This window comes from Chaetodon auriga, chromosome 6 (genome assembly GCF_051107435.1).
Source record: "Chaetodon auriga isolate fChaAug3 chromosome 6, fChaAug3.hap1, whole genome shotgun sequence".
Classification (NCBI taxonomy): domain Eukaryota; kingdom Metazoa; phylum Chordata; class Actinopteri; order Chaetodontiformes; family Chaetodontidae; genus Chaetodon; species Chaetodon auriga.
Genome location: NC_135079.1, coordinates 1,495,870 through 1,519,371, shown reverse-complemented (window position 1 = coordinate 1,519,371; position 23,502 = coordinate 1,495,870). Strand labels below are relative to the sequence as shown.

Genomic DNA, 23,502 nt, shown 5'->3' with positions numbered 1-23,502 from the left:
CCTGCGTGTTTGTGTTTCATTCAGTTTATTTCATTTCAAACAGCTGCTGACACTTTCTGCCAGCAGATCGAATTCAGACAGAAAACTTTGAGGTTCGTACCTGAGGACAGGTGTGTTCGACGTGCCGCAGGTGAGTCCCAGTCTCTGGTCTTCCACTGGTTGCCTCGACAACCTGCTGCTGCACTCCCACTCACATTTACATTATTTATGTCAGCAGGCCAACGGTGATGTCACAGTGTCCTGGAGTACACCTGTACATCACTGCAGCCAGGTGAGAGGTGACACCAGTGGAGCTCGTTCATTAGTTAAAGGGAAATTCGGGTATTTTTACTATTTTTTTTTTTTTTGTGGGTCTCATAATTGTTGCCTTTCATTGTGTCCTCCTGACGCTGAGTCAGCAAGCAGGACTCCTTAAAAACAAACTGAGACAATCGAACGTCCAAAAAGAAGTTTGACATAAATCACTTCAGTAAATGTTTAAAAGAGAAAATTAACCTCAGGTTCAGCTTCCAAACTGAGAATCTGATGAAAAGTTTCTGTTCACGCTTCCTTTATTGGTTTAACGTGTTGCTGTCAGAGCACAGAAGATCAAAGGTAAATAATTTCTGTCCTGGCATGTGAGGTCACAGGGGGCGGGGCTTCAGCAGGAAAACTTCGACAGACGTCTGCAGACCAGGCTGAAGTCACACTCAGTGACTGCAGCGAGGACGCCACCTGCTGGACGACTGCAGTAACATGATGCTAACGAGGACAAAGTCCCACCACAGACTATTATTGATCACTGATCATTTGGCTTTTGTTCTTCGCTGCTTCAGGATGGAAACAGCTTCTGAATTTTTAAGACCAACTCGTCATTTTATTATTAAATGAGTGTAAAATAAGTAAATTACAGGTAAATTCAGCTCTGATGTCATTCAAAGTGTCTTACTGTCAAACTCTTCTTGGCTTTACGTTTCTCCTTATTCTCGTCCATAAACTGTTTTCCAGTCATCGTTCACTCCGACATGAACGTATGAATTAATACTGATTCATGATTAATGCGTTCATGTGGGAGCAGCCAGGCTTCGTTTGAGGTTTTTAAACCTTTAAATCTGATCTGAGAACAGACGAAAGAGAAAATGAACGAGTGTTAAACCTTAACGACGTTCTTCAGAGACTAAAGACAATAAAGTGACTGATTAGATTTAGACTTTGAGGAGTTTGTTTGTTTCGTCTCTTCTGTGTTCAGAACAGTCAATAATAGTTTTACAGGCAGTGAAATCGCCTGATGCCACAGATACTCGTTAGTGAGATAAATCTGATTGGTTCATTAAAGTTAAACGTGAATTCTTTCACCTTGAGCTGAATTCATTGAGCAGAAAAACGAAGCCTGACGTCACGACGACGTTAAACGTTTACGGAGGATTTTTCCTTTAAAGCAGCAGAAATCCTTCAACAGGAAATATTCAAAGTTCCCGTCAGTCGCAGCTTCCTGTTGAGTGTAAAGTGTCCGATCATCTCATGTCAGCGTGTTTGAAGAAACGAACCCAAACTGAAGCGCCGAAGATCAGAAACATCGACAGGAAACAAAACTTCACTTCTAAAACATTTCAAGCAGTAAAAACGTTTGAGGGTTCTTCAGACGCGTGGAGGCCGACCGCCGTCAGGGAGCCAAACTCCCCTTTATGAAATAAATAGAAAGTTCCCGCAGTGCAAACGGCCTCGTTTCCACTGGGTTCAGGGTTAAAACCAGTTTCCTGTTTAAGGCGAACTTCCTGTCCGAGCGCCGGAGAAACTCGACGTGAAGAAACTCGACGTGTAACTGGAGGGACCGAAGTTCTAACTCGTGACCTGAAATGACTCAAACTCAAAAGTCCTTCTTATTTCCGTCCTCTTGTTGATCCATGTGAGACGGACAGAAGCTGGACGTCCACACGTCTCCAACATGGCGCCTCGCCGCCAATCGATTCTAACGGATTTCATCATGTGAGCGTTTGAAGTGTGAACCTGAGGGAGCTGAACTGAAGGTGGAGGTCGTCCAGCGAACGTCTCGTCTCGTCTCGTCTCTACACCGCCTGCTGTTTGTCCTGAGTCGGGCTCGTCTCCTCGGCCTCCCCTCCTCTCTCCTGGTTCCAGTCTCGGAGGCCCTCCGGCAGACTCGTGTCCTCCTCGAAGCTCCCGGTTCCCTCCACGAACTCCTCGTACGTCGACTTCTCCTCGAACGGCCGCGGGCCCAGCAGCTCCAACATGTCCGCCTTGTCCAGGACCTCCTTCTCCAGGAGACGCTTCCCCACCTGAGGACGAAAACACGTCTTTGACATCCAGGAATTTTTCTTCAGCATAAATGTCTTTGATCGTTTGTGCTTTTTTTAGACTCTTAAAGCAACACGATGAAGTATTTTAGCTTGAAAAAACTTCATTTTGATGGTACTCTGCACGTTTTACAGTAACTGTCGGACACGCTGACATTCAGCCGACCAATCAGAGCAAAGAGCGGTGGACGACCTTGATTTAGCGTTGACCTCAGATCAGCTCTGTGACCAGTCTGAAAGCACGTGGAACCATTAAAACTGATCAGAGGACACTTTTAGAAAAGTACTGCAGTTTTACTTCAGTGTGTTACAAATATCACCGAATTACTTTTACGGTTTGTGCTTAATTTAAAGTATGTTTGACGTGTACTTTAAAAAGTGTATTTCTAAAATAGATGTCATCAAGTTCTACAATGTATTCAGATGAAGTACTAATTCTGCAGTACTTAAAGTGGTGTCTCAAAGTACTTCTGAAGTGTACTTTACTGTGAGTGTATTATAAATTGTATTTAAGCAAACTTTTAAAAAGTGTAATACATTAAATACTTTTAAAGTAAAGTACTTCTGAAAAGTGTACTTTCATGTCACTTCATTTGAAGTATATTTAAGTATATTTCCAGCACACTGGTGACACAATACAATAGTACTGCAGGTTTGTTTTGAATACTCGTGTTCACAGATGTACTTTACCCTAACCCTTCAAGTACACTGAAGTTATACTGAGTAATACTTCAGTGTACTTGAAGGAGACAAAAATAGTACAAAGTGTACTGAGTGTATTCTTCAAAGCCTAAATATCTTTTTCACCTGTGAAAGAGTGAACAGGATTGATTCATTGCTTCATTATTATTTTTTTTCTGGGAATCTTTCCTGGGAAACAAATCGTTTGAAAGTTTTAAAGTAAATTTTCTGGAATTTTATGAAATGACTAAAAAACCAAAAGTTCCTCTTTGAGAGTTTCTGCATATTTTTATTATTACTGTTTTTTTCCTTCTGTTTCTGTCTGAAACTCTTCTGTTAAATCATTAGACCTGGACCAGGACCCGGACCCGGACCATCAGAGGGCCTCACCAGCTCCACCAGCTCCTTCTTGTCCTGGATGAGCTGCGTGGTCCTCTCGTACGCTCGCTCCACCAGCTCTCGGACCTCCTCGTCGATCAGCTCGGCCGTGGCTTCGCTGTACGGCTTCTCCATCACCACCTCGCCCTGCCGGGGCAGGTCGAACGACACCTGTCCCACCTTCTCGCTCATCCCGAACTGCACCACCTGCGGGGGGCGGCGGGAAACGGAAAGTCACGAGACGAGAGGCGCTCGAGAGAGACACGGGAGCGGCGGGCGGAGCGCGGGCGTACCTGAGCGTAGGCGGACTGCGTGACCTTCTTCAGGTCGTCCTGAGCTCCGGTGGTGATCCTGCCGAAGAAGACCTGCTCGGCCACGCGGCCCCCCAGCATCATGCACATCCTGTCGAACAGCTGCTCCCTGCTGTACAGGTACTGCTCCCTGGGCAGGTACTGAGCGTAGCCCAGACCCTTCCCCCGAGGGATGATCGACACCTGGACACACACAGAGAGAGAGAGAGAGAGAGACACACACACAGACACACACACACACGCACACACAGAGAGAGAGAGACACACACACACAGAGACACACACGCACACACACACACACACACAGAGACACACACACACACACGCACACACAGAGAGAGAGAGAGAGAGACACACACACACAGAGACACACACACAGACACACACACGCACACACACACACACAGAGAGACACACAGAGACACACACACACACACAGAGAGACACACACACACATACACACAGAGAGAGACACACACACACACACAGAGACACACACACACACGCAGAGACACAGACACACACACACACACACACACACACACACACATTAAAGGCCTTCTTTACTGTTTCTTTGATGCTTCCTGTTTGTTTGTTTGTTTGTTTGTTTTAAAGTTTGATTTTAATGTTTAATTAATGCAGATTTTTTCATTGTAATTGTTATTTTCTTCTGCTTTTTGTTATTTTACGTTGATATTTTCTTATTGTAAGTTTCAGTTCAGATGGTTTGAAGTGTTTCTGTAAACACTCGTTTTGTCCTGAAAATCACAAGTTTAAAACCGTCAATAAACTCAGACCTGAACTACAAACACGGTGTGTGTGTGTGTGTGTGTGTGTGTGTGTGTGTGTGTGTGTGTGTGTGACAGACGAAGGCGTACCTTCAGCAGGGGGTCGGCGTGCTGCAGGAACCAGCCCACGATGGCGTGCCCGGCCTCGTGGTAGGCGACCGTCTTCTTCTCCGTGGGCTGCAGGACCTGAGTCTTCTTCTCCAGACCTGAAGACACAAACGTCAGTTCACAGTTGGACAGCAGAAGAAGACACGAGGAGGACTCTGGACCGCTGACGAGCGTGAGCGCTCACCTCCGATCACACGGTCGATGGCCTGCTCGAAGTGTTTGGCGTTGACGGACGCGTTCAGGTGTCTGGCGGCGATCAGCGCCGCCTCGTTGCAGACGTTAGCAATGTCGGCTCCTGATTGGTTCAGAGAAAAACAACAGCGTTGAGTTTTTTTCCTGTTTCTGACGGATTCGGTGCGTCAGATGTTCGTTTCTCTGTCGCTGAGCTCAAACCAAACAGTTCTCATGAAAACTGAAACGTACCGGTGAATCCCGGCGTGGCGGCGGCCATCTTCCTGGCGAGAACGTCTTTGTCCATGTTGGGGTCCAGTTTGATTGGTCGCAGGTGGACTTTAAAGATGGATGCCCTGCCTTTGATGTCTGGAGGCCCTGAGAGGAGAAAACAGTGGAGCTGTGAGCTTCACTGATCTGAGGTCGGACCAATCGACCATCAGTCAGTGAGAGATGATTGAACTCTACCGATGTAGATCTGCCGGTCAAAGCGTCCCGGCCTCATCAACGCAGGGTCCAGGATGTCGGGCCTGTTGGTTCCGGCGAGGACCACCACGTTGGTGGCCGTGTTGAAACCTGGAAGGGAAGGTAAGAGCAGGCGTGAGACGCTGGAACTCAGAGAGGACGAGCTCGGTCTGTCGGCGGCTCACCGTCCATCTCCACCAGCAGCTGGTTCAGGGTGTTCTCCTGCTCGCTCTGACCGCCAAAGTTCCCTCCTCCCCGCTTCCTCCCCACGGCGTCGATCTCGTCGATGAAGAGGATGCAGGGGGCGTTCTTCCTCGCCATGGTGAACATGTCCCTGACCTGCAGAGGACAGAACTCGGTCAACCTCGAAGCAACAGGAGGAGAGCCGAGGCTCCGGAAGGCGTCCGATTGGTTCGGCTTCGCTCACCCTGGCGGGGCCGACGCCCACGAACATCTCCAGGAACTCGGAGCCGTTGACGGTGATGAAGGGGACGTTGGCCTCTCCGGCCGTGGCTTTGGCCAGCAGCGTCTTCCCCGTCCCAGGAGGTCCGGACAGGACGGCGCCCTGAGACACCAACGAGACCAACGAGAGCAACGAGAGCAACGACTGAGCGACTTCACACTGATCAACACGTCAGCCAACTTCAGCCAATGACGTCTCAACGAGACGTCCTCCGTTAAACCAGAATCACCTCCTCTGGTTGTTTGCCTCCATCAACCAATCAGCTTACAGTGTGCATGCATGTCTGTCCAGACTCATAAGACATGAAGTGCTGGACTGCGATGCTCTAAATATGGACGCTGCTGCAGAGGACGTGGACGTTTCGCACACATCTGAACAATCAGTCACTGATTCTGAGATATTTGTGTGAACTTTCGTCTTAATTAGTGTTTGAGTTCTTGAGTTCTGGTCAAAAACGATCAAAGTGACCTTTGACCAACAAAACCAATCAGTTCATCCTTCAGACACACTGAACCGAGCCGAGTGCAGAGACGAGGAGTCAAAATAAAATGCTACCGTGATGAAATCAGCTGATTTAACATGAAAAGACAGAGACGTTTTGAACTTTTCGTCCTCGTCGTCGTTTCTTATCCAAACATCAACACGTCTGATCGAATCAGCTGATTGATGCTCTGAAGCTTCTGATGAAGACTTCAAGAGTGAAATACAAACTCAGTTTACTGTGAGGTGTGTGTGTGTGTGTGTGTGCATGCGTGTGTGTGTGTGCATGTGTGTGCGTGTGTGTGTGTGTGCTGACCTTGGGGATCTTGGCGCCGAGGTCCTGGTACTGTTGCGGGTTCTTCAGGAAGTTGACGAACTCGAGGATCTCCAGCTTGGCCTCCTCGCAGCCGGCCACGTCCTTGAACTTCACGTCGATGTTGTCCTTCATCATCTTCGCCGTCGACTCGCTCATGCTGAAGGGCCCGCCCCTCCCGCCGCCGGGGCCTCCCCCCATCGGGCCCCGCCGCAGGGTGAAGAGCACGAAGCCGAAGAGCAGCAGGGTGGGCACCATGCCGAGCAGGAAGGAGCTGCAGGAGCAGAGGAGGAGGTTATCGCGGGCGGAGCGGAGGGCGGAGTCTGACCGCAGACATCGTGACAGTGCACCCACCCGTCGCTCTCGGTGGTGTAGACCACGGCGGGGCGGTGCGACAGCTCCAGGCCGAGCTCGGCGTGCGCCGCCTCCAGGTTCCTCTCGAAGGTGTCGACGCTGCCGATGTTGAACCAAACGTAGCTCTGAGGGTCACAGCGAGTTTGAACCTCAAACACCTCGTTTCAAACAAAGAGACGGCGCCAGGAGACGCGGCGCCGTCCTCCACCTTTAAGTCTGACACCACACGCTACATCTGGCTGATCTGAGGGCTGAAATAAAAAGCTCCTCACGCTTTCCGGCTCCTTTTCTCACTTTGTTTGGAAAAATGCAGCAAACATCAACACAAACACTGAATCTCTTTAACTTCTGAGGTGAAGCTTTTAAAGATTTCCGCTCTCACCGCGTCGGGGTCGGCTCCCGGCATCAGGATGACTCTGACGTACTGTTTGTTGACGACCTCTAACCGATCCACCTGGACAGGAAACACAGTCAGACCGGGACCAGCAGCAGGCCTACAGATCACATGACGGTGACGTGTTTCACGCTCACCAGCCCTCTGCCCACGTATCGATGCACGAGCTCCTTCCAGCTGATCTCTCTGCCGCTGTCTCTGAAGTAGACGTAGAGCAGCACCGAGCTGACTCCGGCCAGCGTGACCGCCAGGTAACGGAACTCCTTCTCGTCCCAGGGGAAGTCGCCCTGACGCCGGCAGAGACGGACGGACGGTCAGGTGATGAAGACACAACAGAACGAGCAGATTCACATTCAAGGCAAAGTAAGTTTGACAAACAACTGTTGCTCAAAAAATATTAACCAAACATTCAGAAAGTCATTTCTGTCAACGTGCAGCTTCATGTCACAACAGTCCAAAGAGTAGAAGAAGAGGAGCTTCCTGGAGACTCGATGAAGAGCTTCACCTTTCCTTCGTCTGACATACCTTCTGCACTCGGCTCCACCAGTCTCTTCCTCCTCCTCCTCCTCTCTTGCCTCCTCCTGCTCGTCCTTTTCCATCTGAAACTCACAGATGATTGTCGTCAGTCAGACGAAGCAGCGTCTCCTCTCTGGTTTCCATCCCAGAATCAAACTCATGAGTTTCTCAGGATGTTATTTCTGGTTCTGATTCAGCTGAACTTCATGACCTGATTGAAAAATGTGTCTAATTGTGTTGAAAGAAGGTAGAAAGTGACTGAAAAGGCAAAAACTGAGTAGGAATGATCTGATTTCATCTGCCGGCCGTCGATGGAGTTCGACATTCAGACGGCTTCTTCTCTCACCTTTGGGTTCAGTCGAGTACAGCCGTCGCTGAGCCGCCTGGAATCTGCGACAGGACAGGAAGTTCGCCGGAGTCCGACTGGCGTTCTGGAAAGCAACACAGAACCACTGAGAACACATCAGCACCAAAAGAACCTGAGAGGTCTGCTGAAAAACAGCTGATGACTCTTTATGACGACCTCGTCTGACAGGTGAACAAACACCTGCTGAAGGTCACATTCACCTGAAACTCCTGACCCGTCAGCTCTGAGCCACATCAGACTGTGAGAGGTGGAAGTAACGAGAAAAAAAAAAAAAAAAAAGCTCAGCATGATCTTAACGCTGATATAATACGCGGCCAAAAGTATGTGGACAGCCTGGTTCACCTTCTTCTGTTCTGGGTCTGTTTTCGACCCTTTATGGTTTCAGCATGATGGTGAATGGTGGCTTTGAACAGCACAACGGTGGACTACTCTAAGACACCGGCGTAGAAAAATACTGTGTTTTGGTATCGTAAGGTAAGAGAGATATCGTTATAAATATCAGTGTAAAAAAAAAAAAAAGTTTCGAGGCTAAGTTACTTCCCGCCTTATAAAGTGTACAAACTACACATTCACTGAAACGAGCCTCAGCTTCAACTTAACGTTAGCAAGACTAGCATAAGCAGCAGGGCTAAAGGAGGTCGTTAGCTCGCTTTGTGAGAGGAGCCTCAAGAAAAACCTCAGCAAAAAGTTGTAATACTTTAGTGGCACATGTCAACATGTACCGAATTTACCTACCGGGGGCGAAAGAATCTCGCTGTAATCTCAAACCCGACCCTTTGCCTGTAATTCGCAAAGTGCGTCTGTTAACGGGCGAGCAGTGACTCCAAACAGAAAAAACACATGGAGCTATAACAGATGTTATTTACTGGATCGGATCTATGCCGAATTAAAAAGTAGATTCTAATCAGGCAGATGAAGTCTTACACGGTGTTTTAGGGGGTATGCTGCTTCGTCATTAGGCAAAAGACTTCTGAGCTGAACGGTTTTTCAAAGGGATTTGGCTCGTATTCCGGCTAGCTAGATATCTGTTCCACGACACAAAAATATTTGGGGTTAAATTTAACTTCCAACCCAATGGGAGATTAAATCTGGGTCACTAAATCACTGAAGGACTCGTATGTTTCACAGACATAAAAGACACCACCTTCACCTTCACTCACCTGGGCAGCGGAGCTTCGGTATCCGACCGTGAAGAGACGACCTGCCGTCACCGCGGAGAGCCGAACCCGGGCTCCTCCAGCCCGACAGAGAGGCAGGGCGGCCGCCGAGAGAAGCCTCAGCACCTGAGACATCCTCCCCGCACCGCGAGCCCAGTCTTTCAGTCCAAAACACAACGCTTTTTGTTAAGTTTCCTCCTCAGAGCTTCATCGTGTACCTCCTACAAGTGTTATTGAATAACAGCCAAAGCATGTAATGTCACCGGTCGGATGTAATGAGGATGATGTAAAGGCCCGAAAGGCTTCACCCCTACAAATACCTGCCGGAAATTACCGTCAGAAAAAAGCGATTCATTAATTCTAAAAATAAATAAATAAATAAATAAAAGCTCATAAAAAGGTCACTATAGTACAGCAAAAAGGCATGTTACCGATTTAACACCCGTGAACACGTTTGATTCCTTTTAAAAGTACTTTTTTACATTCAGGCATCAGAAGAGCCAGCTCTGGGTCCTCACAGCACTCCTTCTCTCTGATTGGCTGAGACACAAAGGCATTTTCTCAAGTGCTTGTTTTAACGTCACGTAACAGTTACCAAAACATGGCGTGACTGTGCGTTTTCCCTCAGACATTTCTACCATTACATGTAAAAAACACACAGTTCAGCGCTGAAAAAAAGTAGAAAAATTTTGAAAATTTTGAGTAATACTTCGTGAAAAGGAATACAAGCAAATACAAGATTAGTAAGAGGGAAAGAAAGAATGAAAAATAAAAAGTCACGGACGTTACGTCACATTAAAATGACTTTTGCTTCAAAAGTTTTTTTTTTTTTTTTTTAAGATGAATCAATGAATCATCCTTATTCTAATCAACAGTGTAAAAACCATCAATTTTTAATTCGCTGTCATATTAAACAAAGAAAACCAGTAAATCCTGAGAGTGAGGAAGCTGGAATTATCAAATGTTTCACATTTCTGCTTGAGAATTGTCTTAAATCATTAACACATCAGACTATTACAATAAATTCAAATAGAAAACAGGAAACAAATATTTTCTCAACATTTCAGCTGCTTCATACAACAAATTCTCTACAATATCAATATCAGTCTCAGTCAGAAGCAGATCAATCAGCGGTTTGCATGAAAATGTAAAAGTTAAGGTTTTATTCTGAAAGAACAGTCTGGTTTGCAGTGTTATAAGAAATAACATGAAATACCACTTAAATAGATATACAGTATGCGTTAAATATGTATTTAATAAGTAACTTCACTTGAAGGGAAAACAACTTCACATGAATGTTTTATTCTATAATCAAGTATATAAAACTCAACAGTCAGCAAATGTAACAAAAACTTCTCAACCGGGTCAAAGACAAGATATGACAGGATGAATCCAAGTCCTAAAAGTCCTGCTGGCTGCAGCTGGTCGAGCTCAGAGCTCTCAGCTTCCTCTGTAGGTGCTGAAAGAGAAGCGACTCATCAGCAGAGGCAGGTGGAACCTCTGCTCAGGGTCACTGATGGTAAACACAACCTGGAGACACACACACACACACACACACACACACACACACACACACACACACACACACACACACACACACATTACATCACTGCCTCAAAATGATGACAACAAACACGTTTCCTTTAAATTCTCCACCTAAAAGCTGCTGTGTTAATCTGAAAGAGTGTTCTGGCGACACCTTGTGGTCATCACTGGTCACATCAACAGTCTTTTCACGAGCAGCTGCTGAGAGGCAGCGGACACCTGACGGGATGTGACTGCTGACGTTGGCTGAAAACTGCAGCTCTCATCTGTTTTAGTGAATGTTTGGCCTTTTTTAAGTGAAACTCAGCTGCAGTCAGAGCAAAAAGTCTTTTCATAGGATTCAACTTCAGTAATTCATAATCTAAAAACATCAATACCAACACGTAACTCTAAAATAAATTATCCTTTAAGCACACATTCCTCCAGTAATTCATTAAAAACAGTCTTATTCAGAGGATTCAAGCAGTAGAGTGTTTTTTTTTTTTAATAATTAATGTGCCCCCTCTGCCTTCAGTCCAGGTAAACGAACGATCAGCTGGATGATTTCAGACATGTTTTGTATGTAAATGATGTCCTGATACAGTTCAGAGCGGCGTCTTGAAGCTCACCTCCACATACGGGTAAAAGGATGTCTGTCCCAGAGTCTCCCAGTACGAGCTCGTCTCAAAGCGCAGCTTGTACATGCCGGGGGTGAAATCCTGCTGGCTGATGAGTCCTGGGCAGCGGCCATCTTGATTTGTTGTCCTAAAAATCATCAAACTGCTGAGTTGTAAAGTTTCAGTGAAGCTCAGAACAGCATGAACTGTTTCAAATGATTAACTTCTGAGTTTCTCTCATGAACAAAAACAAACGGCTCTCCTTCAGTTTTCGGTCGTCTCTGGCAAAGACTCTTGTTCAGGCTGATCACAGATGTTTAATATTCAGCATCAGTTTCAGACGTTCGCTGACGTGTTTTGTTTGTCAAACCTACCCGACATTCAGCAGGTTCCAGATCATCAGCTTGGAGTCCAGTCGGTGCAGGCTGAGGGCCATCCTGGACGCCGGGACGCCGTCTCCGGTGTTCAGCACGTGAGTGGTCAGAGGGCTGGACTCTGCCGCCGCCATGATCTGCTGGACAGGTGTGGACAGGTAAACTTTACCTGTGGGGCCTTCAATACGTCTGCAGTCTCAGTGGACGTCGTGACTCCTCAGTATGGAACGATAAATGATGATGGAGCCGTTCTCCTCCTCCAGCATCATGAGAGCGAGGTGACGCCGCTCGTTTAGAAGTTTCACATCAATTAAAGCTTAAAGCTTCACGTTTATGTTTTCGTCTGAAGTAGAATTAAATAGTTAATGATCCTCAAAGTCCCCGAAAACCTGCTGAAGTAATCTGAAGTGTTTCTGCTTTAGCTTTAGCTTTAGCTGAGTTTAACAGTCAAAGCTCAGCTGACGAGCTTCCTCAGGACTGTGGGTGTGGTTGGATCAGACCTGAGTGACAGCATCAACAACCAATCACCTGTCACAATATTTCTAAATCCTGATTGGTGGAGAGAGGTATGCGTCAGGCCATGAAATCCCTTTGAGGGCAACTACAAGATGATTGGATTGTCATCATCATCACGTTCAGTCCTCTGATTGGTTGGGTTCATATCAGTTCTCTGTGGATTATGAACATTTATGGCCAAACTGAGCTCACAAACGTGGTCAGGCGTCATGAGGCCGGCAGTAAAACATCATTATTTAAGTTCTGAGGACGTCACTATGCAGAAAACCAGTAACCCGGCGAGCGTTACTGGTGCAAATACAGCAGTTAAGAGCAGCAGGTTCAGCATAGAGTGATGGAAAACACTTTGTTTTGCCACATATTCAAAACCAGCTGCCTACATTACCCACAATGCTCGACGGTCTAGATTTAGGTGTGTTATTCTGCAGCAGTGGAGAAACTAAAGTTTTTATAGGACATTTATCACAAACACTGCAGAAACAAAGACTATAAACACGCTGTGATGTGTGAGACGCTGCTGTGCCCTTTAATCTAATCCCATAATAATCACAATTCATCCCAGCAGCAGCTGTAAGTTTGGATCAGTCACTTCTAGCATGAAGCAGGTTTTTGGTCCTGCAGCATCTCAGGGAGTGTGGACGGACGATCGGCTGCACCGTCCACAGTCCTACGTCTTCACTCTGAAGGTGACGTCTGTGAGGAAGGACGACTTAAAAAGACTCAAGAGACGCAGACTGAGGGACAGCATCAGGATTAAACAGAACACCATGAGAGGAAATGATCCAAACTGCTGCTTAATCTGGATTTAAAGTGGATTTCTTTGTTGAACAGATTGGAGACATGTCGCAGGAATCTACTGATCTAACTATTACAAGAATAAAGAAAAATCAATAACCAGCAGATTAAACTCCGAGTCTGTTAAACAAACCAGGACTTTCAGACTTTGAACATTGACTCTTCCTGTTTTCACCAAAATCTCATGACCCCTGCAGTCAGAGCTGTCATGTGAAGGCGAGTCTGGCATTTTGGAGGCTTTCAAGAAGAGGCAGCACAGCTCATTTACATTAAAATGGAAATAAATATCAGTATACACATAGACAGTATGAAGAAGGCCACTCAGACACTGAGCGGCTGTGAGCTGATCCCTGCAGAGGAACCTGAGGAGCGATCACCAACATGCAGATCAAAGAGCACAAAAGACAAGAAGACACACGAGGAGCCTCCACAGATCACAGACACTGATTAAAAACAGATCCTGGCTGAACAGAACGTGGATGAAACTGTGTTTACTGTTAAAATTCACCATCAGTCGACCGTGGAGCCACTCGACAGCTTAAAGTGCCTCAGTGTGAGGAAGGCTGCCGCCTCAGTCTTACCTGTGAGTGAACGCTCCTCTCTGCTGCAGCGGCTTCATTCAGCCTGGAAACCTCGTCCAACCAGTTTGTACCATGGCTGCACACGCCCACTGCTCCGAACTGCTTACCCAGCATGCACTGCGAGCAGGCCTGGTGTCAAAGGTTGCCCCGGCTCTAATGAACCACTAAAACCGGCAGAGTGCAGCTTCCTCCAGTCAATAACTCTGTTTGATTGAGCTTCATTAAAGTGTTTGTCCTCGATAAGGTCGAGCTGATTTCATTAAACGCTGACAGTCTCACGTCGCGTGAAGCCTTATCACACGCTCATCACGTAAAACTACTCTTTAATTAAACTGTCATCATATGATTTAAGCTTTTATTGAAGCACAACACTTCATGCTTCAGTGTATTTCAAGTTTTTAAAAATTCTGAAACTCTTGATTATTTCTTTATATTCTCCCACAGATTTAAATCTGTTGATCACGAGGCAGCAGGCGTCTGAAAATATGGATTTTTCCTTAAAGATTTCAGATTTAAAGGAACAGTTTGACATTTTGAGAAATGTGCTTATTTACTTTAGAAATCTAAAGATGGATTTAGTGCTGCAGCCGGCAGCATGTTAGCTTAGCTTAGCTTAGCTTAGCTTAGCGCAAAGACTGGAAATGTGAAGAGATACACAGAATGTGTTCATTTAATGTTTGAGCAAGATGCTGTATTTCTCCCAAACTTGACCTTTGACCTCTGGCTTCCCTTCAGAGAGAACCACAGTTACTGCAGACATAAACAGAGAATCATATCACACACAAAGCTCCAAGCACACGTTTTATGAAAAATACCTTTTTACTACACTCACACTGAGACATTTAGCACTGAGGACGAACACCAAACAGCAGAAACTACAGCGAAGCCAAACGATTCTGCTCCTGCGTCACAGGATCCTTATTAAAACACTTCAGCGTCGTTTTTTCAAAGTTTCAAATACTGTTGAAGTATAAAGAGCCACTACTGTACACAGAAATATCGCTTCATTTCCCAAACCGACGAGTATTTTACACGAACGCTCCAAACGTATTCACAGGTGTCCGTACTGTCCAGCTGGGTAAACATGCTAGAGGAGAAGTTTCTATGTGTTGACTTGACGACGGGTCGGTGGCTTCGCTCTCTGGAACACCCAAAAAAACAAACAGGATGTCATAAATGTGACTGAAACAGGAAGCGATGTGAGTTTGGACGGAATCAATAATTCACATTTGTCCTCTGGGCAGCAGGACGTTCAGACAAAATATGTATCTGGCCAAGAGCTGTGAAGGTAACGCAGAGCGTGGACGTGCTGGATGGACGGAGCAGCAGACGGACGATGGGACGGATGAACAGAAGACAGAGGGACACAAACCCAAACGTGCTGCTGTAGTTTGACTTTGAACGGACCTCCGCAGAGACTCAGTGAACACATGTTTTCATGTCACAAAGGTACTTTAAGGTACTTTTGGTACTCGTACATGAACTCAGTGAGCCTGGACGAGACCCTCAGGCTGACCTGAAGCGAGCAGCTGCTGAACTGACCCACTGCTGGAGACGTGTGATCTTCTCCACTGTGTGTATTTTTTATGCCCGTTTCAGGAAATTGTCTACGTGTCACTTCATAAGTGATTTCCTGCGTGAATTAAACTGTAATTCACTCAGAGGGTCATAAAGCTGAGCTCAGCGAGCCGTCAGCACGGAACCACAGTGCTGCCCTGCACACGTCAGCTTCCACACAACGACCACACACCTGATGAAAGTAAAGTGTGTGATGAGGAGCCGCCAGCTGCTGCACGCTGACTCCATTAACATCAGCCACAGAGGAGGCGCAACGAGGGAGGCGAGGGCGGGGTGACAAAAGGAGCCCACATTACCAACGTTAGCAAAGGTTTCCTAAAAATCTGGGCATGGAGTAATAAATATAATATAATATAATATAATATAATATAATATAATATAATATAATATAATATAATATAATATAATATAATATCACTAACGAGAGGCCAAAATAAAGTCAGATAATTGTCCACAGAAAGTTTTAAGTGTCTGCAGGTTCATTTTTAGAAATGTAAGTGAAATCAATGGTCAATGTATGAAATGTTAGAAATCCTCTAAAAACAACATAAAAACATCAGTATGGCGGTTTATAAAGACACAGGAGTTCAGCCATATTGTCCCATGTGTCAGCATGTTAGCATGACCAGGACCAGGACCAGGACCAGGACCAGGACAACGTGGACTGAGAACCAGAACTAGAGAAAACGAAACAGGCTACAAATCAACGACGATCAATCAGGCAGTGAGGGAAGGTTCAGAGAGAAGTTGAGGCGGGAGGAGAGTCGCTCCTCTGCGCCTCCATGAAGCGTCTTCCATCCCAGCTGATCCCGATCGGAGCTTCTGCTTCTGGAAGGATCTGGAAAAGAAGAAGAGTCTGAAATGAGGTGGATCTCCAGAGAAAGATGAAGAATGCAAAGAGCTCCAGACGTGAGCTTAAAAATCCAGATTTCTGCTTAAAAATCAAACAGTTTATCCTGAATAAGTTGAACCAAAAGGTTCTGATGTTTTCAGCCCATTAGCAGGTAATGAAAGAGGACGAGCTCAGCGGGAAAGCGTCTGTGCGCCATCAGATTCTGCCTCTGATCTAATTAACTCCAGACTGTGTGAAGAGTACTTTACATTACGGCTGTTCTCCAGAGCACACCATCAGCTTCTTCCCTCCGAGCAGCGATTGGACTCAGCTCATTTCACGCTCTTTGACGAGCAGCTCGAACCGTTCGGCTCAGAGTTTGTCGCATTTCTTTGTCTTTGTCGTAGTTACGTTATTGTCGCGTTGTAAATAAATAAATAAATAAAAAGGGTCTCAGCTCAATGCAGCTGCTCACTGTGACGTTGAAGGAAGTTTCAAGACAACTTTTTCAAGTGTTGTCAACAGGATTTCACGAACTGACCTGAGCTGAAGTCAATGGTTACACATTAATGTAAAGTGTGTGGACGTTGGTTTGAGTTAAAGCGTCAGACTACAGTTTTCTTATCGTCAACAAATCCGATAAAAACACCAAAAGCAACAATGAAACGAGTTGAGTGTGTGTATCCAAAGCCTGACAGACGTTACTGAACACACACCGTCTGACACACTACAAACACACATAGATTCATCCTCTGCTCAAAGTAGTCCCCAACAAGACTCAGTCAGCACGCTAACACACTCAGAGTAAAAATGCTAACACGCTGATGTTCTGAAGGTAATGTTTACCATGTTGAACATCAGATCTTAGCATGTTAGCATGCGAACATATGCTAATTAGCACTGAATACAAAGTACAGCAGAGGCCGATGTGAATTTAATTTGTTTTGAAGATTCAACAACTGCTGAGATATTTCAGTCTGGAGCAAAATGGCGGACCAACCGACCCGCTAACGTCCCTCCATAGAGCTGCTAGCATGGCTACGATGAAACGCTACTGAGCAGCTTGTAAAGATTCACACCTTCAGCAGGAACCAGTGGACTCAGGATTGAAGGTTTTGAGAGACGGACTGTCATTGTTGGTTTTTGTCTTTTAATGACTTTTGCTGACAGGAAGCAGAATGCAGAACGCCACGCGGCCCTGACACTCCTTTAACGCGCCGCAGCGTCTGAACTCACCTGTCTGGTTGGTGCGAGTTCATACCTGAGCCGCAGCGTCACAGATCGTCGTCCAGATCAGACTGATGCTGCTTTATCTGGAAACACAGAGGAAGCAGCTCTTAACGAGACAGTGGGTCAGTGAACGCACCCTGCATCAGCATCAGCATCATCATCATCATCATCATCATCATCACTGATGCCACTGCAGCCTTCTCTTCACATCTCTGCACATACATATGTTTTCAAGTCATCTGCACCCACAGACCACAATACAATCCCTGTTCTTAAACACACACACACACACACACACACACACACACACACACTGACAAATGGTAATTACTAACACACTCTCTCTCATTCACAGACACTCTTGCTGTCAGAGGAACAATGCAGCAGATTAAGGCCGCTCTGCCGGCTGCCTCGGCTCAGATTAATGAGGCGGCTCGCTCTGTCAGGCAGGTGGACGCCTGCAGGCTGATTCTGTATCATTATGTTTCCCTGTGAAGAAACAGAAACAGGCTGATCTGCTTCACGCCGGCAAGGTGCTGAATAAAAAGACCGGCGAGGCGACAGTAAACACATCGTTCTCCACAGATTATGCAAATTGTGTTTGGGCCACAGTGCAGCGAGACGCACTCACAGTGCTTCAGGTTGAATCAGGTGACTGAGCGCTGACAGGTGAGGGGATGGACTCAGCCAGGTAAATACTGCAGTAACAGTGTCTTTGTGTTTTGGACTCTCGGTCTGTCCAAACGTCACCGCCTGTGTCTTTGTGACAGTTTGTACTCTTTCCTGATGTTTTAAAACAGACTCAGTTCAGCCTGATGAGGACGTGACAGGAGTTAATAACAGATGATCCACAAGGGGGCAGTATCACATCAGCTGCACAGAGGAGCTCAGCACGGAGGAGCTCAGCACGGAGGAGCTCAGTACGGAGGAGCTCAGCACGGAGGAGCTCAGTACAGAGGAGCTCAGCAGGAGCAGCCGGCGAGGCTGTCGGTCACTGAGTGGGGTTTGTGTGGATGATGTCGGGTAATTATGTAAGGAAGAGATGGTTCTGTGTACTGTGGGGGTGGGAGAGGTATATATTTACCCTGTGGGGTAGTAGTGGGGTAGTAGTAGTATGTATTTACCCTGTGGGGGTAGTAGTAGTATATATTTACCCTGTGGGGGTAGTAGTAGTATATATTTACCCTGTGGGGTAGTAGTAGTATACATTTACCCTGTGGGGGTAGTAGAGGTATATATTTACCCTGTGGGGGTAGTAGAGGTATATATTCACCCTGTGGGGGTAGTAGTAGTATATATTTACCCTGTGGGGTAGTAGTAGTATATATTTACCCTGTGGGGGTAGTAGAGGTATATATTTACCCTGTGGGGGTAGTAGTAGTATATATTTACCCTGTGGGGGTAGTAGTAGTATATATTTACCCTGTGGGGGTAGTAGAGGTATATATTTACCCTGTGGGGGTAGTAGAGGTATATATTTACCCTGTGGGGGTAGTAGAGGTATATATTTACCCTGTGGGGGTAGTAGAGGTATATATTTACTCTGTGGGGGTAGTAGAGGTATATATTTACCCTGTGGGGGTAGCTGTGGGGGTAGTAGTGCTGGTAGTGCAGCGGCTCGTCCTCGCTGGCCTCTCCTGGTTCAGGACTTTCTCTCTCCAGACTGCTGACTGAACCTCGGTGAGGAGACGCACTGGGCTCCCTGCTCTGAGGACACTCTGAGACACACACACACACACACACACACACACACACACACACACACACAGAGCTGAACAGTGTGTCCTTTGAGTCTTTGCAGGTTGACATGTTGACCTTCATCATAACACCCTCCTGCTGCACGTTGTCCTCGTCCTGTCAGTCTTTCAGATAAATGTCTCCTGAAAACGGCCGTTTCTTGAGGGGGGGGGGGGGGGGGGGGGCATCCTGTAGGTTCACATTAACTATAAATGGGGGAGGGGGCTTTTGTATATTGAGGACAAGTAGAAAGTGGCATGAAAAGAAGTCTCAATAAGTACTTTTAGAGTAGAAGTACTCAGTTACTTGCAGCCCAGTCTGTCTCCTCCATGAAGCCTGAAGACGCGTCCACAGCCCAGTTTTATTAAAGGACACCAGACCGAAACATCAGCTTCGGCCCGACGGCTGAACTCTGATCTGGAGTTTATTACTGCAGGTCGTGTGAGAGCAGCGGCGGCGCGGAGAGTCGGTTTGTTTACCATCAGATGTGATCCGCTATCACCGCATCTGTGAGTAATGGTTCAATGACAAAACCGCCGCCAGCGGAGCGTGGATGATGACAGCGAGGTAAACAGCGATAAACGCCGGCCTCAACCTTTCAGAGGCTCCCCTTCAGCGTCTGCGGCGTGCGTGTCGTCGACCAGCTCTGTGTGCGTGCGTGTGTGCGCATGTGTATGTGCGTGTGTGTGTGTGTGCGTGCGCGTGTGTGTGTGTGCGTGTGTGTGCGTATGTGTGCGTGCGTGCGTGCGTGCGTGCGTGTGTGTGTGTGATTTCTCTCCCTTGGAAGAAGAGATGAGGAAATTATCCAGAGTGACATGTTGACAGTCTTCACTTCTTCAGACGGTTTGAAATGAACAGAAGCAAACTGGCCTGCTGACGACGAAGCAGCCAGACGGCTCAGAGGAATCAGCCTTCACTCCACTACTGCACTGGAGTACACGTTTGAGGTACTTGTGCTTTACTTCAGTGTTTTCTTTTCATCCTACTTTCTGCTTGTGCTGGTCTTCGTCTCTTTTTCCTCTCTGACTCGTTAAATTTCGCTCGGTGTTGATGCTGTTTGCACATCACAAACCTTCTGTCATTTACTCTGATATCTGCTCACCTCCGTCACACCTTGTGCAGTTTTTACTTTGTTTTATATTTTATTCAACTGTGTTCCTGTCGAATCATCTGATGTTTGATCTTTTGATCTCTGATGCTTGAATTCAGGTTCGTTCAGACCTAATTAACAGTCTGTCCTGAGAGGTGTGGGAGACCTCGTCAGTCCTGATCAGTCAAACTGTCTCGGGTCTCTCTGACTCTGCAGGCTGCAGGTCTGCTTTCAGCACAGGTGTCAAAATGTCTGTCGTACTTTGTAAGACAGCTAAACGTGGTGATGGACAGGAAGCTGTCCAGCTGCCGGTTGTCTCTACCTGAGCAGTCCTTCCTCTGTCCGTCCATCTTGTCCACGCAGTCCAACAGGCCGTCGATCTGAACCTTGATCACTGTCAGCTCCCTCTTTATGGCCAGAAGCTCCGCCATCTTCACTGCAGACAAACAGATGGAAGTCAATGGGGACAAAATCAGTAAGTGATACACCACATTGTCAAAACTATGTGGACATCCTCCTGCTGCAGCACACAGTGATGTTCTAGACGTCAGCGTCCATCCGGCTTTGCATCAGCTGTTTGTTTTCGTCCACTTCCTGTTTCATGGCGATGCCTCAGGACACACAGCTCCGCGCAGGCTGCCGCAGCCCGAGCTAGGACTTGCTTTCTTGGCTAAAAACATACTTGAAGTTTGGCTTTACAGCTCCATGCAGATGCAAAAGTCACCCAGCGACCCTGCAGTCATCAGGCCTGTAGTCCTGCACCATCAATAACTCTCAGGGCTGCACTCCCACCTCCTTCCTCCCCAGGAGCCCTCGCCCTCACCGTGCTCCGTAATGGACCGCCGGCACCGCCGACAGCTCGCTAAACAACCCTGAAAACTACTTCACTCCTCAAAGCTTTTCGACCTCGGAAGCTTGCAAAGGCAATCTAATTTTCCTGTGATGGGGCGAAGTGAAAACTATTAAGGCTTGTAATAAACTAGTATAAACAATTCTTATTTGCCACGCACTATTAACTCAGTCTAATTGCGAGTGCTGATAGGCTCAGCTGGGTTATGGCAGGAAGGAGAGCCCTGCGGTACAGAAGCCTTTAATGAAGAGACCATCTGGCGCGCCCCCCCACCCGCCTTCTCTCCAGCGCCCTGGGGCCCCGCCGCCGAGACGAGCCGTCACACAGGCGGGAGGTGACGCGAACAGGAAGGAGCCGCTGAGAGCTGCAGGTTTCCTCAGGAGGCGGCGTCAGCGGCAGATCTGAAGATCGAGAAAAAGCCGAATCCGAGGGCCCGAACGTGAACCTGCAGGTCGAGGCTCTTGTGTGAGTTTGAAATGTAAAAGCCTTTAATTGGAGGGGGCCGAGGCGTTAAACACCCCTGCGTATCGACCTCTGCCATCAGCAGGGTGTCGGTGTCTCTGCGCTCGCTGGTTAAAAGCTTTTTAGTATTCGAACCCACACGGCTGCCTGAGGGAAGGACTCGGCGGAACGTGTGGATGTGTGAGTGTTTGCTCTGTCGGACCTGCGCAGATCGTGGATGCATTGATTTGGCTCAGTGATCGTGTGTGAAGATAAAAGAGATAAAACTGCACCACTCTTAAGTACTTTGGACAAAGAGACGCTGAGTAAGGCTGAACGAACCCTTTGAAACATGGAGACAAAGTGCAGCACGTGTTGCTGCATGTCAGGAGATAAACGCATACAATTCACATGCTAGAGCAAAAATATCGCAATGGAAGGAACGATGGAGCTGAAGCCTCGAAAGAATCACCTGACAGGAAGCAGCAGGAAGCTTCAACGAAGAGTCCGAACCCAAACATGACCTCTGAGGATCGTGGACGCAGTCGACCTGAACGCTTCCTGTTGACCATGTGATGTTCTGACAAGTTTAAATCAAAAGTTCAGCTCATTTCCTGCTTTTCCATCACTGCAGAGGGTTTCAGGTGTTGCTGCAGGCGACGCTTTAAGTACATTTTGCTGCTCTGTACTTTTACTACGTTGTACCTGGAGCTAGTATTTTTCCTGCTGATGGTGTATTTTTTACTTTTACTGAAGTTATCTTAGTACTTCTTCTACCACTGCACTGAAGTAACCACGTCCCGTCTTCGGCGTTGCGAGTGTTATCTTCTACTTTGACTCTGTTAAGTCCAGTTTTCGTCTCCTTTTAGCTCCACAAGCTGAGACACACGAGCACACACACATGTGAGCACAGCAGCTCTTACATTTACTGCCAGAGGAGGAGGAGGAGGACGACGAGGAGGTGTGTGCGTTGTTGCTCCTGCTGGATGCTTTGCTGCTCCTCATCCTCAGAGCTGCTGCAGAGGAGGAAGAGGAGGAAGAAGATGAAGGGCGGGGCCGCTTGACGGGGCTGGGATCCACCGGGACCGAAGAGGGGACACGCTGGTAGTCGAACACCCTGCAACACACACACACACACACACACACACACACACACACACACACACACACACACACACACACACACAGCACAGTCAATCCCATGATGCACCACTGCCCGAGGCTGCGCTGCTGCTGGTTTCTGTCTGTTTTATTTGTGGAATGAAGTGGAGGCTAATTTATGTCACCTCTCGGCGCCGCGGCGTCCATTAAAACAGACGTTTTCTCTGAAACATGGAAGCTGTAAAATGAACGGACCACGAGACGCCTTGATGCCTCCATGACGCACTTTCTGCTCTTTTTCTCTGCTTTTCTCACAGCAAACGAATCTCATGAGAAGACCAAAACCAACAGCATGTTGGTCCGTCTCTCAACGCTTTCTGACTTCCTGTGTGGAGCTGCAAGCTCATTGGTTCCTGCTGAAGATGTGAATCTCTAAAAACACCTCAAAAAAACAGAGAATAGTTTCATTTTTTAAGAAAAACAATCATTTCTCACAACAGCTGCTGTATCAAACGTTACTCACACTGGAGGAAACAGAGCATTTGTCAGGGACTATTTTCAGCGGCGGATGAATCCACATTTGGTGCTGCAGTGAGTGTTTGTGGCAGCAGGACAGTGTGTGTGTGTGTGTGTGTGTGTGTGTTCATGGTGATGAAGGAACATGTCAGCCAGAGCAGCAGTGAGACTCACTGATGTGTTTTTAATGCTTTTTAACAATCATGGAGCTCAGCGGCTCAGAGGAAGACGAACCATCAGGCCGTGAGGATCAACGATCGTCAGTGAGCACGTTCAGCACGTTCAGCACGTTCAGCACGTTCAGCACGTTCAGCGTGCGTTCAGGAGATTTTTCAACGAAAAGGAAAATTATCCATTAATCTTGAAGAAAACGTCCGGAGTTATCCTTGTGGGAGCTGAATGTTGGTCCTTGGACACGAGACAAGTCCCTTTAATGTGAGCGTATGAACAGATTAGTGTCCCCATAATGTGATGAACACATAG

At 47.0% G+C, this 23,502-nt stretch overlaps 2 protein-coding genes across 7 annotated transcripts in view; both read right to left on the bottom strand.

Annotated features, from left to right (window-relative positions):
- Positions 1–2: 2 nt before the first annotated feature.
- Positions 3–9,513, bottom strand: LOC143322539 (mitochondrial inner membrane m-AAA protease component AFG3L1-like). Its single transcript, XM_076733791.1, has 16 exons — positions 9,241–9,513; positions 8,060–8,144; positions 7,723–7,796; positions 7,335–7,484; positions 7,186–7,257; positions 6,804–6,928; positions 6,453–6,723; positions 5,621–5,758; positions 5,379–5,532; positions 5,197–5,304; positions 4,981–5,106; positions 4,742–4,852; positions 4,540–4,655; positions 3,644–3,844; positions 3,363–3,557; positions 3–2,273 (listed from the first exon to the last, which is right to left on the bottom strand). The coding sequence occupies exons 1-16, from the start codon at positions 9,370–9,372 to the stop codon at positions 2,046–2,048; spliced, it is 2,286 nt and encodes a 761-aa protein (XP_076589906.1). The 5' UTR covers positions 9,373–9,513; the 3' UTR covers positions 3–2,045.
- A 713-nt stretch (positions 9,514–10,226) lies between these two features.
- The window catches only part of LOC143322542 (5-hydroxyisourate hydrolase-like), a 42,149-nt gene continuing 28,873 nt past the window's right edge, over positions 10,227–23,502 (bottom strand). For 4 of the 6 annotated variants that reach the window (XM_076733793.1, XM_076733795.1, XM_076733798.1 and 1 more), the window contains 5 exons: positions 22,326–22,519; positions 20,434–20,547; positions 18,857–19,002; positions 17,316–17,367; positions 11,887–16,060 (listed from right to left, as the gene is read on the bottom strand). In XM_076733793.1, coding sequence (XP_076589908.1) covers positions 17,329–17,367; positions 18,857–19,002; positions 20,434–20,547; positions 22,326–22,519 — 493 coding nt within the window. In that variant the 3' untranslated portion in view covers positions 11,887–16,060; positions 17,316–17,328. Of the gene's footprint in view, positions 10,768–11,390; positions 11,527–11,752; positions 16,061–17,290; positions 17,368–18,856; positions 19,003–20,433; positions 20,548–22,325; positions 22,520–23,502 lie in introns of those variants that run through there. The other 2 variants (XM_076733794.1, XM_076733799.1) reach the window with 2 other exon arrangements.

Bases quoted from the DNA above. Each gene is read 5' to 3' on its own strand.
- LOC143322539 (XM_076733791.1), bottom strand. From the start codon at position 9,372: ATGTCTCAGGTGCTGAGGCTTCTCTCGGCGGCCGCCCTGCCTCTCTGT. The intron at 8,145-9,240 runs GTGAGTGAAGGT...GTTGCTTTCCAG, and splicing joins ACCGAAGCTCCGCTGCCCAG to AACGCCAGTCGGACTCCGGC. The intron at 7,258-7,334 runs GTGAGCGTGAAA...TTTCCTGTCCAG, and splicing joins GATACGTGGGCAGAGGGCTG to GTGGATCGGTTAGAGGTCGT.